The following is a 14,447-nucleotide window of genomic DNA, read 5'->3' as shown; positions in this document are numbered from 1 at the left end:
TTGTTTGATATTATGCATTCATTATGCACTAGAACAGCCATTTTGTCCATAACTTCCAGATTTACTGCCAAATGCATTTTTAGTGAGAAATCTCAAAACGACCAGATGAAAATCTGAAAATGTGGAAAATGCCATAAAGCCCAAGTAGAAAGTACAGAATAACACATATTAAGGACAGAATATGTGGCTACTTGCATTTAAAATTTGTCTGTAAAATTTGATGGCTTATTACCAATTCTAATAAAAGAGTAAATGCTACCCTCATTTAAATAAATTAATTTCATCTGCCACTAAATATAGATATGTACTCAGGCATGCCAATGACATTTATGAAAAAAAAGAGGAAAAGGTATATAGCCTGGTGCCAGAGGCGCCACAGCCGCGCCTGACTAGGGGGATCCGGGAAATTTTTAAAAAATGGATGCTATTTGGTGTGATTTGGTGCAATCTGGGACATAATTTCTTTATGTTTTTTGACATTGCAATGTTGGAACAGTACACAATATATATCATATAAAATAACAAAAGGAAATTAAAAGACTAAATCAAACTAATAAAAACTATAACTTTCATTTACAGTTTTTAGCAGATTGATTTATTCTTCTAATTTGCATTCATTTTTTAGAAGATATATCAAAATATCTAAAATTAACAAATAAAATAAAAAGTAAATAAATGAAATTTAAGATTGTTTATTTGCTATTTATTCAGTTTAATTTTTTCTAAATCAAAATATATTAGTAATATGAGTTAATAAAGCCAAAATAACTCAGTAAATATTTCAAATACAAATCATTTCATTATTATCCTTTTTTGTCATCAATAACATCATCATCATCAACTACTGGTATGCTACCAATTAAATGTTTTACAGTCATTGCCAATAACTACTTCTCTGCTGCATATATTCCATACAATTTTCAAATCACATAAAATTACTCTTTTGACTAATCATGACTACCTACAGTTCAAATTGTTCATCTATGCAATCTTGTCATTATACTACTGGTACCTTAATGTCAGTGAATTTTCCATTCTTTCACAAATTGACAATACAAACTAAAACAGCATATGAAGGAAAGCTATGACATTGCTTAAAAATTCAATTACTGATATGGTTCAATATTAAACTACTGATATCAGTGATATGCCTCAGAAATTAAATTTTGTACAGTCACTGACATCAACAACTACTGCTCTGCTGCATGTATTCCATTAAAATTTCAAATTACTTATAATTACTCTACATGACTACCTACAGTAAAACTTGTTCATCTATACAATCTTGTCAGTAAATTACTGGTACCTCAATATCAGTATATTTTTCATTCTTTCACAATACAAACTGAAACAGCAAATCAAGGAAAGCTTTGACATTGCTTCAAAATAAAATTAATGATATGCTTTAAAATAAACCACTGGCACTGTATGCTGCAGATAATAATAAAATGTTTTTCAGTCACTGCTGCATAAATTACAGTCAAATTTCAAATCACTTAATTTCCTTTAATCAATCTTGGCTACTTTCCTCTTTTTCGAGACAAGGGTTTCCAGTGCTCTCTTCCGAGCTTTTTTTCTCTCCCTCTCTGAATGGGCACCTCTCTGTGCCTCTGCGGCTTTCTGGACTTTTTCTTTAGCCAAGGTGGCTGGGCCAGATTTCACAGAACCATAGACCTCAAGCCTTTCTGCCCTTTTCTTCTGATTCTCCCTCAGCTTCGAGGTATACTTTGAAGCTGCTGATCTAATGTCCTTACACATTCTCTTGTCTACATCATCAAAATGAACATCTTTCCTTTTAAACATTTCAATCGCTGTTGTTTCTTTGGAGCGTAGAGAATATTTTATCGTCTGGTATGCACACGATACCAGACTACGAGACCTGCAACGAGACGAAACGAGACTGCCTCCAAGATAGCGGTCAGATTTTTTTTTTTTTGCAATAAACATTGAAAAAATACGATTTCTCCTCAAAAACTACCTACCCGGCCCCCAAATCGCTCATATTTTCTCCTCGAATTTACACGAATCTCGTGGGTGATTGTTGGCCATTTGAAAACTGCGGAAATCTGCATTTCAGCGGAAAAATGGCACGCATGTGTACTTAAGAAATATACCTAGGGATGGTCATAGTTCCACGAGAACTCTGAGATAAAACAAGTGGGATTATTATAAACCCAGACCTATTATTTATAGGCCATCACCTGTTAACATAATATAGTAAAATGTTACAGTAGTACTTGTTTAAAATCTAAAACCCTATTGAAAAGAGCCCTGAGAAACTAAATGCAATTTTTAAAGACAGCAAATCATGTCTGGAAACGTAGTGACAAAGTGTAACTAAATAAATCACCTAAGTATAACTATCATGTACAATGTTGATATTTGTGTATGAAAATGTCTTGCGACTTTTTTAAATAAACAAAAAAAGACTTTCATCATAAACAAATAAAAAAAGTTGTTAATTTCTGACATGATGTAAGAAACAAGGCCAGGGAATTGAAACTAGTTAGGAAATACTTTCATGAGCATCAAGAGTAATTCTGTTCATAGCCAACTGACAAATCCCTATATTGATCCTGACAAAACTCACAGACATTATGATAAAAATAAATATACATATGATCCTTATTTTGACCTGTGATGAGTTGTGACAAAAATTCTTCATATAAATAGATATACAAAAGAAGTGTAAATATAAAGCATTTTCTGAAGAGAAAATGGTATTTTCCCAATGATAGCTTTATTGTATAAATTCAAGAAATCTGACAAGAAAGTTCAGTTTCACAAAAACGAAAGAACAGTTTACAACTAGTGTGGTGACTATATTGGCTGGTAACCAGTAAATTTCAAATTTGCTTAATGTACCATAAAAATTGCTCAATATTCAACTGGAAATTTTATTGTTAAAAATAATCTACAATAAAAAGCCAGACCTATTGAGTTTTTGCCACAAATACTTAGCTTGTCTGATGTACTGAATGATGTTATAATGCACATATGTGTTGAGCATGCTTCTTAAAATTTTGTTGTCATAGTTTTTTCTCTTGTTCTTCATATTTTCCTTATTATGATAAACACTGACCTTTATAAATTATGTATCGACTGAAACTACATATACTGCAAATCTTTGTATATATTTCTTTTTATGTAAATATTTTTCTTTGTGGAGAAGCATTTACTAGTATTAACATCTGGGAAATTTTTAAGCCTGAATAGTAGACTTACCCAAAAAATGTTTTTAAAAACAAGGCTTCAAATCACATTGAATTGTTTTCAAGATATTATCTTCAAAGTAAAAGAAAATCAAGAACTGTCGTTTTTATTTTAAAATAATATATCCACAAGATGGAATAAGCAAGAAATCAAAAAGTAAATCCAAAATGAAGTCAAATGGTTTCCCTTCATTAAAATAAATGCACACAAAAGGCAAGTAAAAAAATTCAAAACTAAATGTTGAAAGTGCAAATAAAGTGTAGCACCTTAAAACTATGTTTTCAGATTTGTAGTTTATACACTTCTTGTTCAAAAGATTAGCCATCACAGAAATCTGAAAGTTTACATTATCATGACATCCTAAAATACAAAAACAAACAATTTAATTAAAATTGAGAACAGATTCCCAAAATTTTTTTCAAAGCACCAAGTTCATCCACAGTTAATGTTATCAACTAATCAAGTGGCATAATGACTTACAAAATTGTACATTTGTTTCTTGTTAGCCCAATTATTTCCTCCACACATATCTGAATACTAGCAACTTTTACACAAAAGGACTCACAAATGTATTCACTGCTTTACCAAAAACCTAATGTAAGCTATATGGTGAAAGTAAAGCCAATATGACAAGGTTTTCTAGCAAATGTAAACCATAAAACCTTATCTACATTGATCATTCGACAGTTTATGGAAAGCATAGCTAAATTTCATGGTGAGAGCATTTCATTATTTTAGTTTAGCTTGCACTCTTTGAGTAGGCAAATTAAGTTATTAGTGATAAATTGCACTTTTCATGTAAGCATTCAATCAAACGTGAATAACTGGACATCCCTTGAACTTAGCTTTTTAAAATTAAACAGTTTTTGGAATACTAAGTTTATTGATTATATTTGCTAACCAAATGATAACCAATGATAACCAAGTGCATGTTAACTTCCTGAAATATAATCTACAAATATGAACAAATGTTTTAATTTAGATGAAATAAAAATGATACATTTTTTCATACTTGCAGGTATAGTTTCATTTTTCAACCAAAAGATAAAATTAAAGAAAAGCATTATAAATATAAGAAGCTTAAACTTACTGCAGTGATGGGAAGATTACAAAAGTTCAAGGGAGTTTGTAAAACATGAAATCAGGAAACAAAAAGAAAGTGCAAAAAGTTGGTTGAAAATGTAAAATATTATCAGAACAGATTCTTCTGAATACATTAGAAAGACAAGCAAAACGTTAAAATTGGAAGAGGGTCTTTGAGGGATGGTACATGAAGACTCCTATATGATTATTGTGAGATGGCTAGATACTTGAATTCTGCTCAAACCTTTACAAGTAAAAACGAAAGAACAGCTGCTAGTTAGAAACAATACTAAACAATATTATCATGTTAAAACTGAGCTTATTAATAAAAACTGTGAAGTTCAAATAATTATAAGGCTCCTGGGCCAGGCAACATTATTCAAAGGACTTTTGAGCCACTTGCTACTATTTTAAATTCTTTAAAACTGTGCACTTGTTATTCCTCTTTTAAATGGAAATGATAAAATTGTCACAAGGTCATATGATTACACTATGTAACACAAATTTTGTTCCTGGATAGTATGTGTTATTTCTTAATTGCTTATGTTGTAAAAGTACAGAAAATGTCCATTATTCCCTTCAAACTTTGTTTTGTGACCTGGATAATGAAATTTAGAAATTAACCTATTTTCTATGTAAAAGCAGGCAAATTTGCACACTTTCATTTACATAAGGTCTGAATAAAACAATATATGAATCAAGATTTACATGTATTTATACTAAAGTTACACAAAAATGTTTAGAAGTGAGTAGTTTTTCGAGATTTGCGACTGTAATGTAAACACTTTCACGTATCAGCCCCCAAATATAGTCTCCCATCATGTTTTTGTTATATGCTCCTAGGTCACAAAAGCAAAGTTTGAAGAGAAAAACAGGTCTTTTCCATTTACTTTAAACATAAGCAACTTGGAAATAACACTTTCTGTCCAGGAACAAGAAAGAGTAAAAATTATGTTACATAGTGTTATTACTTTTACATCAGTGGTTCACGAGGTTTTTGAAAGTCGGGTAAAAAAATTCTTTGCAAAGTCATATAATGAAGTTTAAACTTTTTTATAGTGAACATGGTTTCACTAAAGAAAAGTTCTTACTTACTAATTTGATGACATTTTATGAAGAGGTTATTGCATTTGTAGATGAAAATAAGGATATGGATTTAGTGCACCTGGTTTTTCAGAAAGCATTTGACAAGGTTAGTTGGTTGCTTTAGTGTTTTTTTTTGCAAAGCAACTATGCTATCTGTACCACACATCCAATAAAATGTTAAAATTAAAGTAAAATTATTAAAATTCATAAAAGGAAATTAAAGTAAAACAAAGTTTAATTTTTGAATTAAAAACACAAATAGCATTAAACCCAATTTTTACAACTAGTCTACAGTGGTAAGAGAAAATCTGCAGTAATACAAGTTGTAAAGGACTTTCTGTAGCATTACTACGTCCCCCAGTGGCTCAGCTGTATGTCTGTGGACTTATGATGATAAAAACTGGGTTTTGATACCCCTGGTGGACAGAGCACAGATAGCCCATTGTGTAGCCTGGAGCTTAATTCAAAACAACAGCATAATGTAATTATCATAACTCACCAGGAAGACTAACAGGCAAGTTTAAAAACCACTGTTAGTCACCTGTAGTTGGCCTTTCCAGTCCTCGTTTCAAGTTATTTGATGTTACGGCCAATTTCAAAAAGTAAAGTAAAAGTTTTAAAAGACTTGAAGTAAAATATGAATTATAACTTGCCAGGATGACTAATGGGTAGTTCAAACAGCAGCATGAGTCACCTGAAATTGGCCTTTCCACTCCTGGTTTCAAGTTATTTGACATTACGGCCATTTTCTAATTTCAAATCAAAATACAGGTACTTTGACTCTTAAAGGGAAATCACATTAAAAAAAAGTTTAATGTATAAATTAAAAAATTTAAATAGCATAAAAAAGATTAATGGCTTTTCAAAAACTAAAAACATTTCTAAGGGCAACAGTATCACCATCACCAATAACACTAACGTTACAGATAAACCTTGGGACAAAAACTGTTTAAAATAGTGCTGTCGTTGAGAGTCATAATGACAACAAGACAATAAAATGTGGCTTACTGTGACCTGAATGTCACACAGACAACACATTGGTGCAGGAGTCCCAGATAAAAGTAAACAATGAATTAAAAAAGTGTGACCAATGCGTAGTCTAGTTAGAACAACTTTCTCTTTCTGATCCTTATGGTAGTAAGACTGCAAAAGTCCAATACAGAATTTTATTTGGAAAAGCTTGTTTTCATGTTGCTCACTCCAAGTCGACTGCCAACTGGCACGGAGCTGAGTCTTGTATACAGGATCATAGTCCATGTATGGAACAGGCACAGCTGTGATAGTACCAGAGCAGACAGATTTAGCTGCAGTGTTAGGGAGCTTGTTCCTGCGAATACCAACCTGGCTTGGTATCCAGAAAAACTGGACAAAAGTAGATGTTAAAAAAGAAATAGGCCAGTTGGTTTTGAATATCGGCAAGAACAGGGTGTGAACTAACTTGAAGCAATTCTAGGACCATTTAAAAACTAAGAGAGTCAGTATAAATTGTGCAATTTGACTACTGCTTAGCTTCTATGTGATCCAGGACAAGACAAATGGGGTACAGTTCAACAGTGAACACAGAAGCTGTAGAGTGGATTTTGTGCTCAACCACCAAACCACAACAAACCATGGCAAAGCCCACACAGTCACCTGATTTCAAATCATTTGTATAAACAGGAATGTAAGGATGGTTTGTAAGATCTTCAGCAAATAACAGACAGTATTTCCAATTGGTGGTGTCTGCTTTTCTCAGATGACTTAAAGATAGATCACATTTGGGGACTGTAAAAAGCCATGGTGGGATGAGCTGACCAGTGGATACAGCAGTGTTATCCAAGGACAGACCCAACTCATCCAACAACTCCTGGATATGAAGGCCAAAAGGAGCAATGGCAGACCATCTGTTCTGAAAAAGTATGACCAACTGAGGAAGGAAAGCAAAACCCCAGGTGGGATGCTCTAGTAAGGAACAAAGTTTTGAAGCATACAGTAAAGACAGTTGCAAACAGCAGAGATACAAAGAAGGTTCATGAGACTCTATGTTTAAGCTCTGAGCTGGAGAAGTGGGGAAAGCCACAGTGCAGAGCCAAAGTCCTTGATGATGTTAAAGAGGTCCAGCATAATTAAGGTCAAGGTCCTGGCAGAGCCATAGACCAGTGATCCATAGTCTGGTTTCAATTGATAACAGCATGATATATCTTTAGCATAGAACACTGATCTGCTCCCCAAGTGGTGAAAGAGAGGACACGGAAGATGTTCAGTGCTCTTGTACATTTGACCCATAGCGGCTTGATGTATGGTATAAAGGCCAGCTTATGGTCAAAGATAAACCCCAAGAACTTTGTCTCAGGGACCACAGGCAACACAACTTCACTGATACGGAGTTCATGATCAGGATGAATACCCCGTTGGCAGCCAAAGTGCATGCAAACGGATTTAGAGAGAGTGAAGTTAAAGTCTTTTGCTGGGGTCCACATCAGTAAATGATTGAAGACAGTCTGTACCTCATGTTCGACAACTGACATGAGATGTGAAAGTTGTCAACATAAAACCAGATTGCAATAGTAAAAGGGAGTTGTTCAGTGATGGCATTAATTTTTATACTGAAAAGTGTGACACTCAAAATACAGCCCTGAGGGACTCCAAGTTCCTATACAAAAGAACAGGAAAGTGTCGAACCCACATGAACTTGGAACCTCCTGTCCACTAAAAAAAATTTAATAAAAATGGGCAAATGGCCATGTAACCCATATATATGGAGGTCTCGCAGAATGCCATACCTCCATGTTGTATCATAAGCCTTCTCAATATCAAAGAATATTGATACAAAACGTTGTTGTTTGAGAAAGGCTTCTCTCATTGACATTTCAAGTCAAATCAGGTGGTCCATAATGGAGCATTGTCATCGGAACCCACACTGGGTGGGCAAGAGGAGGTTGTTTGATTTAAGGAACCAAACAAGACGAGCAATAACCATCCTCTCTAAGGTCTTACAGAGACAGCTCGTCAAAGGAATTGGATGTAGTTTGAAGGAATCTTGGGATCCTTCCCAAGCTTAGAGAAAGGTAAAACAATACCCTGGGACCAGGCATCAGGAAAAATATTCTCCTGCCAGATACAGTTAAAAAAAATCGGAAGAATAGCAAGAGAAGCAGGAGATAGATGGCACAGCATTTCATTGTGTACATCACTAATGTAGGACCATTATGAGTTCCACTACTGTAAATGTATGATTATAATCAGAGACAATCAGCTTGAAAGAAAAGATCTCTCTACCTGAGTCTTGATGGCTAAGAAAGTGAAGGAAGAAGCAGAATGGTAGATACCTGGCAAAAGCTTTCACCTAGAGTATAAGCAATGCTCTGGGTATCAGCTACATCCTGGCCATCAGAAAGCAAGATCGAGAGATACATTGAGCAGCTGCTTGTATAATACAGTCAGTTACTACTGCCACACAGTCAAATATTGATGGCTTACAGACTATGGCAGGATCAAGTTCTGCAATAACAGTAAAAGAGGACCAATTTGCTTGGCCCAGCTTCCATCTGGGTACATGGATTGGGTGGCATCAAGCATGGCCAGTCTCTCTCAAAATTATAGGAAAATGATCACTGCCTGGTGGATTATTGTCAACCCTCCAAGAAAAATGGGAGAATAGTGATGGAGAGCAAATTGAGAGATCAATAGCAGTAAAGGACAGACTATGTTCATGGAAATAAGAGTAAGAACCACTACTAAGTAGAGAAAGTTTGTGATCAGAGAGCATACACTCTATGGAGCAACCCCTCCCATCAATATCAGCACTTCTCTAAAGGGGATGATGTCCTTTAAAGTCCCCCCAGGATTAAAAAAGGAGAAGGCAACTGTTCAATGAGAGCATTAAGGTCTGGTTGATCATATGTCTCTCCAGGCAATAGGTAGAGAGAACAAACAGTGATGATACAACCCAAAAAAAGTCAGATGGCTACGGTCTCCAAGGGTGTGTCGAGTGGCAAAGATAGGGTGAGCACATGCTTATCAGCCAACAGTGCCATCCCTCCATGCACTGGCCCATCACACAGTCTGTCATTTCTGTACAAAGAAAACCGTTGAAAGGTGACTGACTATATCGGCAGGTTTCAGAAATGAAGAGGAAGGTATGAACCAATCAGTGCTTTGATGTCATCCAGATTATAATGTAAACCTCAACAGTTCCATTGTATCAAAGTGACCATTTTTATTTATGTGTAAGCAAACTTAGTGGAGAACCATTCTGTTTATAACCATGTCTTTTTTCTTTATTGTATTTATTCAAGGGAGATCTGTCAACCTCCATGGATCCAGCCCTGGGTTGATTGGGCAGGTTACTGCTATTGGAAGAGGATTCCACTGACTCAGGATGTGAACGAATGCTCGTTTTGCATCTTGGGGTAGGAGAAGAAGATGTAACCAGAGGAAATGCCTTTATCTGGAACCAAAGGAAGTGGATCTTGGGGTTTGCTGTAATGTATGTTAGGGACAGAAATGGGTGTTGAAGTTGATTCATCAACTTTTTTAATCATGGAAGTCAAAAGACTTTGTTGATATTAAGATATCATGCTTCGTTTTGGAAAGTTACAATAAATGTTCCTGGAAATTGTTTTACTGTATGTGAAAAGAATAATTATCAAAACAAGATTCATGAACAATATAAAAAACTAGAAAAATTTTCATAAGTCTTATGGAGTACATAGACTATTTAACACATAAAAGGTTTATTTCCATTTCATCTATTCTAACGTTATCATATACTAAAATAAATGTTTTATATTTTTTCTGTAAATTTTGTATGCCACTTTATTGTAAACAAAAAAAACTTTAAAGCAGTATTATAACTTCTTAAGAATAAGCTGTGTTTTTTGAATGCAATACATTTGTAGTATATATGTGCACGTACCTAATAAATCTGTGTGTAAATGTTTTCTCAAACTGTACCAAAGTGATTTCTGTATTTAAACCTTTTTCTATATTTGGTAACCTGATGATTGCATTTTTTAAACATTTATTCTCATTTTGTCTATTCCTATTTAGTCTGTTGCTATAGTAAACAAACTGGGCTGTTACCAAGTAAAAATTCTAAACACATAAAAATCTTAACAGCAATTTACAAAGTATTTCATCTGGATGCCATCTTTTATAAAATAATAGCGATGTCATATTATTATTATTCATGATCATCATAATGTATTATTGCAAAATAAATCACAAAGACTAACATGTAAACTTGAAGATAAATCTGAAACATTTTATCAAAGTTGCTTGGTAGCATTACTCATCAAATGAATCAACATAATATATTACCAAACAATAGTGTAATGAAAACACAGGTTATGTAAGACCTATCATTAATGAGAATGGAAGCATAACATTCACAAACTAATGAAAAATGGCTACTAGAAGAATGACTATCTTATCACAATTTTTACTTCAATACTGAACAGCAGATATATTATTGTATTCTATGCCACACAATTATTTGAAAAAAAATTACACTAAAATGAAATCATGAAGTTAACTTACCTGATTTCAAATAAACAATTTATATCATGATGCAAAACATTCAAAATGTAATGTTAAGTATAGCTGTACATTTGATATTGTATAACAACATCAACTCTCTAACTTACAGACTCAAGAATTTACCTTGGGATAGGACACTTTTTCCATATTCTTAACACTAAATTCATCAATAATCCTGTAAGACCACTGATGGTGAATGAGTATTTAAAAATGTATTTTTAAAAGTAGGTTGATGTAACTGAAAATTGTTATGAAAATAATCAACTTTCATGAGAAAATGATTTCATTGTTGTTTGTTTATATGAATACTTACTTTTTTAAATAAATATCATGGTGTGACTCAAATTGGCACTGGGGCTCCCTATATTTTAGCAACCCAACAGTAAATTGTGTTGTGTAGTTTCAACAAAGATGATAAAAAAATTTCAGATGTTTATTTATTCCACCCTATGTTTCAGCTTACACCATTTTTAATTGTCTATTAACATCAGATTTCAGTCACCTTACTACTTCAAATTATTTGAAGTATTATCTTCACAAATTCTAACTATTTTCAAAATCCAGATTTGCTAATTTGTAAATAGTTAGAATTTTCTTACAGGAAAGATAGTCTGTAACATGTAAAAGTAGAAAGCTGGCCTTCCTGTAAGTAAATTGGATAATTATCTGAACTAACTCATCCTTGTGCTTGGACAACGCTGTAACAAAAATCATGTGATTGAGATACAGTCATGAAAACAAGTTGGCTTTGTTAATGTTGTGTTTTGTAGTTCTCTCTTACTAGGTAGATTTTTCTAACATTTTGTATTTTGGTTACATTATGAGTTGAACTCTGAATATATTTGAAGCTTAATTTTGGTTTAGCTTAGAGGAGCAAGAGCTATTGGAATGACGAGAGGACTTATCAAGACTCTTCTTTAGTGCTTTCTCTCTTCAACCTAACACCTCTATAATGAACACTTGTCCCTGTTTTGTTGTGTGTTTGTAGCTATGATTGTTGTGCTTAAATAAAGATTGTAGTTTTATATTAACTGTTAACTCTTTCTTTAAAATATACTCAGTTACAGTTCACAGAATAACAGACTTATACTCTGACATTCTGGAACTCCAGTTAGCATCCCCTAGTTTTGCTTTGCAGGAAATCTGTGTATGGGTATAATTGCAATGGTTCAAATTAATTGCACACTTATCATTACATTTCTGTAATATTGCATCACAGATAGCTTATATTAACATTAATATAAAAACATACACATTTTGGAAACCTAACATTTTAAAGTGTAAAAACACCTATTAGAAATATATTTCTTAGGAGCATTCAGTATGAATTCTCATACTAAAAAAGTATTTTGTAAACTTCTCAGTAATAATAATAATAAAAAAAAAAAAGACAAGTTTATTTATGTTAGAAATTGGAAAGTTTTGTATGAAGTAGAAAAGAAAACTTTATTAATGAATTAAATAGGTAATGTAATTAATGAATTCATGAAGTAAAACTGTGACAAGTTATAATTCTAATATATTCTCATTGAATTATTTTTAAAATTAATTCAGTCTGCAAGAAAAAATATCACGTTACACACTTTAACTCTTTTAAATCCATAGTTCTTTGCACATTATGCTAGAATATTTTTTATGATGTTTTAATAATTATCACCATACTTTATAAAATTTCCAGTCTATTATAAAAGGTGGATGATAGCATGGTTCAGATTAGTTTTAACCAAAGAAATGTAAATGTTATCAGGCACTGTCCAGTGGAGAAATCAGGATTTTTGGCTGCATGCAAGCAGTGTCCCCTCGTGTTTCAGGAGTTAATGCAACTTTGCACATAATGTCATAAAGATTAGTAGAATTAACAACAAAGTATTTTCAGATATTTTAAGATGGTTAAATACCATAAACTGAAATCATCAAAGTATATGAATGTGCCAAGAATGTTGTTGTTAAATAATGACACCATAATAATACTGAACTTAAGTTTCTTCTCATCCCATATAATGTTCCTCTGAGAAAAAAAACCAACAGATTAACAGTAAAACTACAAGATCATTAGTTAATTAAAATCTCCCTAACACTCATTAATAATGAAGTTTTTGACTGCTGTAGTTTTGTATGTATAGGTAGGCATATATATGTATAGGTAAATTATTGTGTTCTATACTAACTGTTTGGAAATCATTTTTACTGATTCATTTTCTAAGACTGACTTCGGGTAATGAAAGTTCTAGACTTCTAATTATTAACCAATAGAGAATGAGTAAAAATAGATATCTGAGCTAAAACTGATGTTTATCATTAACTATATGCAAAACTTTATAATGAACACTACAGCAAACACAAAAGGTAAAGACTCACATTGTCTACTAACACAAAACTTCATAGTCGACCAAAAGAGTTTTTCATACCTAAGTAATGTATAGTTTGATAGTTATGTAATAATCTCTTGTACTCTGAATGTTCTTTTTCATACAATAATCACTAAAATTATGTTTCTCTATATTTTTAACATTTTTTCACAATTAAAAATACAAATAAACAGACAACACAACATAAAATATGAAAACGGTATGGATATTAATAAAAAAGTACCATATTATACAAATAGTAAAAAAATAACCTTGGTATATCTACAATTACATTTTCAACTTTTAAAATACTGATAAAACCTTCTCTTAATCATTTCAATCATCATATACATGGAGGGGTCTTTTTATTGAATAAATTCTTCCTCCAGTTTATCTGGAATGAAAAGATTGGGTTCAAAAAATTCATCAGTACGTAGGAAAACAAGCCAAAACCTTTTTTATATATAAAACAAACACTGATTGATTATAATATTTAACCTTTCAGGAAATAAATACACGAGCTAAATTAGTTATTTTGCAGTTCAATTAGTATCATACCTATATTTCCCAGTATTATCATTTTTTGAAAAAAAAATAAAATAATGAATTTACATGTAACCAAAGCATTTTTTTCTTCTTCTCACAAAACTTTTCTGTTGCTGTCAAAACTTCTCATATCAATTTTGTCATAGTTATTCACAATTATTTTTAATATAAATAAATTTAAAATAACACTATTAAGCTGTATCTTTGAAGCTTTCATACCAAGCTCTATAATCCACTGACACATCATCAGATAAAAACTTTTTGCAACATAACATGTTTTAAAGCTAAAGGAAGTGACACACTACTATAATAATAATAAAACAGCAACAATTTCAGAAAGAAAACAATCTCATGAATGGGTTCTTTGAAAACAGGTGGGATATATCAATTAAAATCAACTGTTGCAGTGGATAGCATAATTACCTTCTCTAGTATTGGTTGAATCTTTACATAGTTTCAGAAATTTAGTAGTATCACTTACAAGGTTGCATTTATAATGTTATGAAATGTAATAATAGTTAGTAATAATGTTATATTACTAGACATATACTCAAATAAAACCAAATAAGCTAAATTAGTGAATAAAGCCAATTCAATCTAACAGGTGAAGAAATATCAGGTTTATATGCACTTAAAATGTAAAAAAAACTG

General features: G+C 32.4%; 1 protein-coding gene across 4 annotated transcripts in view; it reads right to left on the bottom strand.

Annotated features, from left to right (window-relative positions):
- Positions 1-679: 679 nt before the first annotated feature.
- Positions 680-14,447, bottom strand: part of LOC143233353 (uncharacterized) — a 29,677-nt gene continuing 15,909 nt past the window's right edge. For all 4 annotated transcript variants that reach the window (XM_076469525.1, XM_076469523.1, XM_076469526.1 and 1 more), the window contains exon 4: positions 680-13,644. In XM_076469525.1, coding sequence (XP_076325640.1) covers positions 13,616-13,644 — 29 coding nt within the window. In that variant the 3' untranslated portion in view covers positions 680-13,615. The remainder of the gene's footprint in view (positions 13,645-14,447) is intronic.

This window comes from Tachypleus tridentatus, chromosome 12 (genome assembly GCF_004210375.1).
Source record: "Tachypleus tridentatus isolate NWPU-2018 chromosome 12, ASM421037v1, whole genome shotgun sequence".
In the NCBI taxonomy this organism is placed as follows: Eukaryota; Metazoa; Arthropoda; class Merostomata; order Xiphosura; family Limulidae; genus Tachypleus; species Tachypleus tridentatus.
The sequence above is the reverse complement of the archived record's forward strand: the minus strand, read 5'-3'. Positions and strand labels throughout refer to the sequence as shown.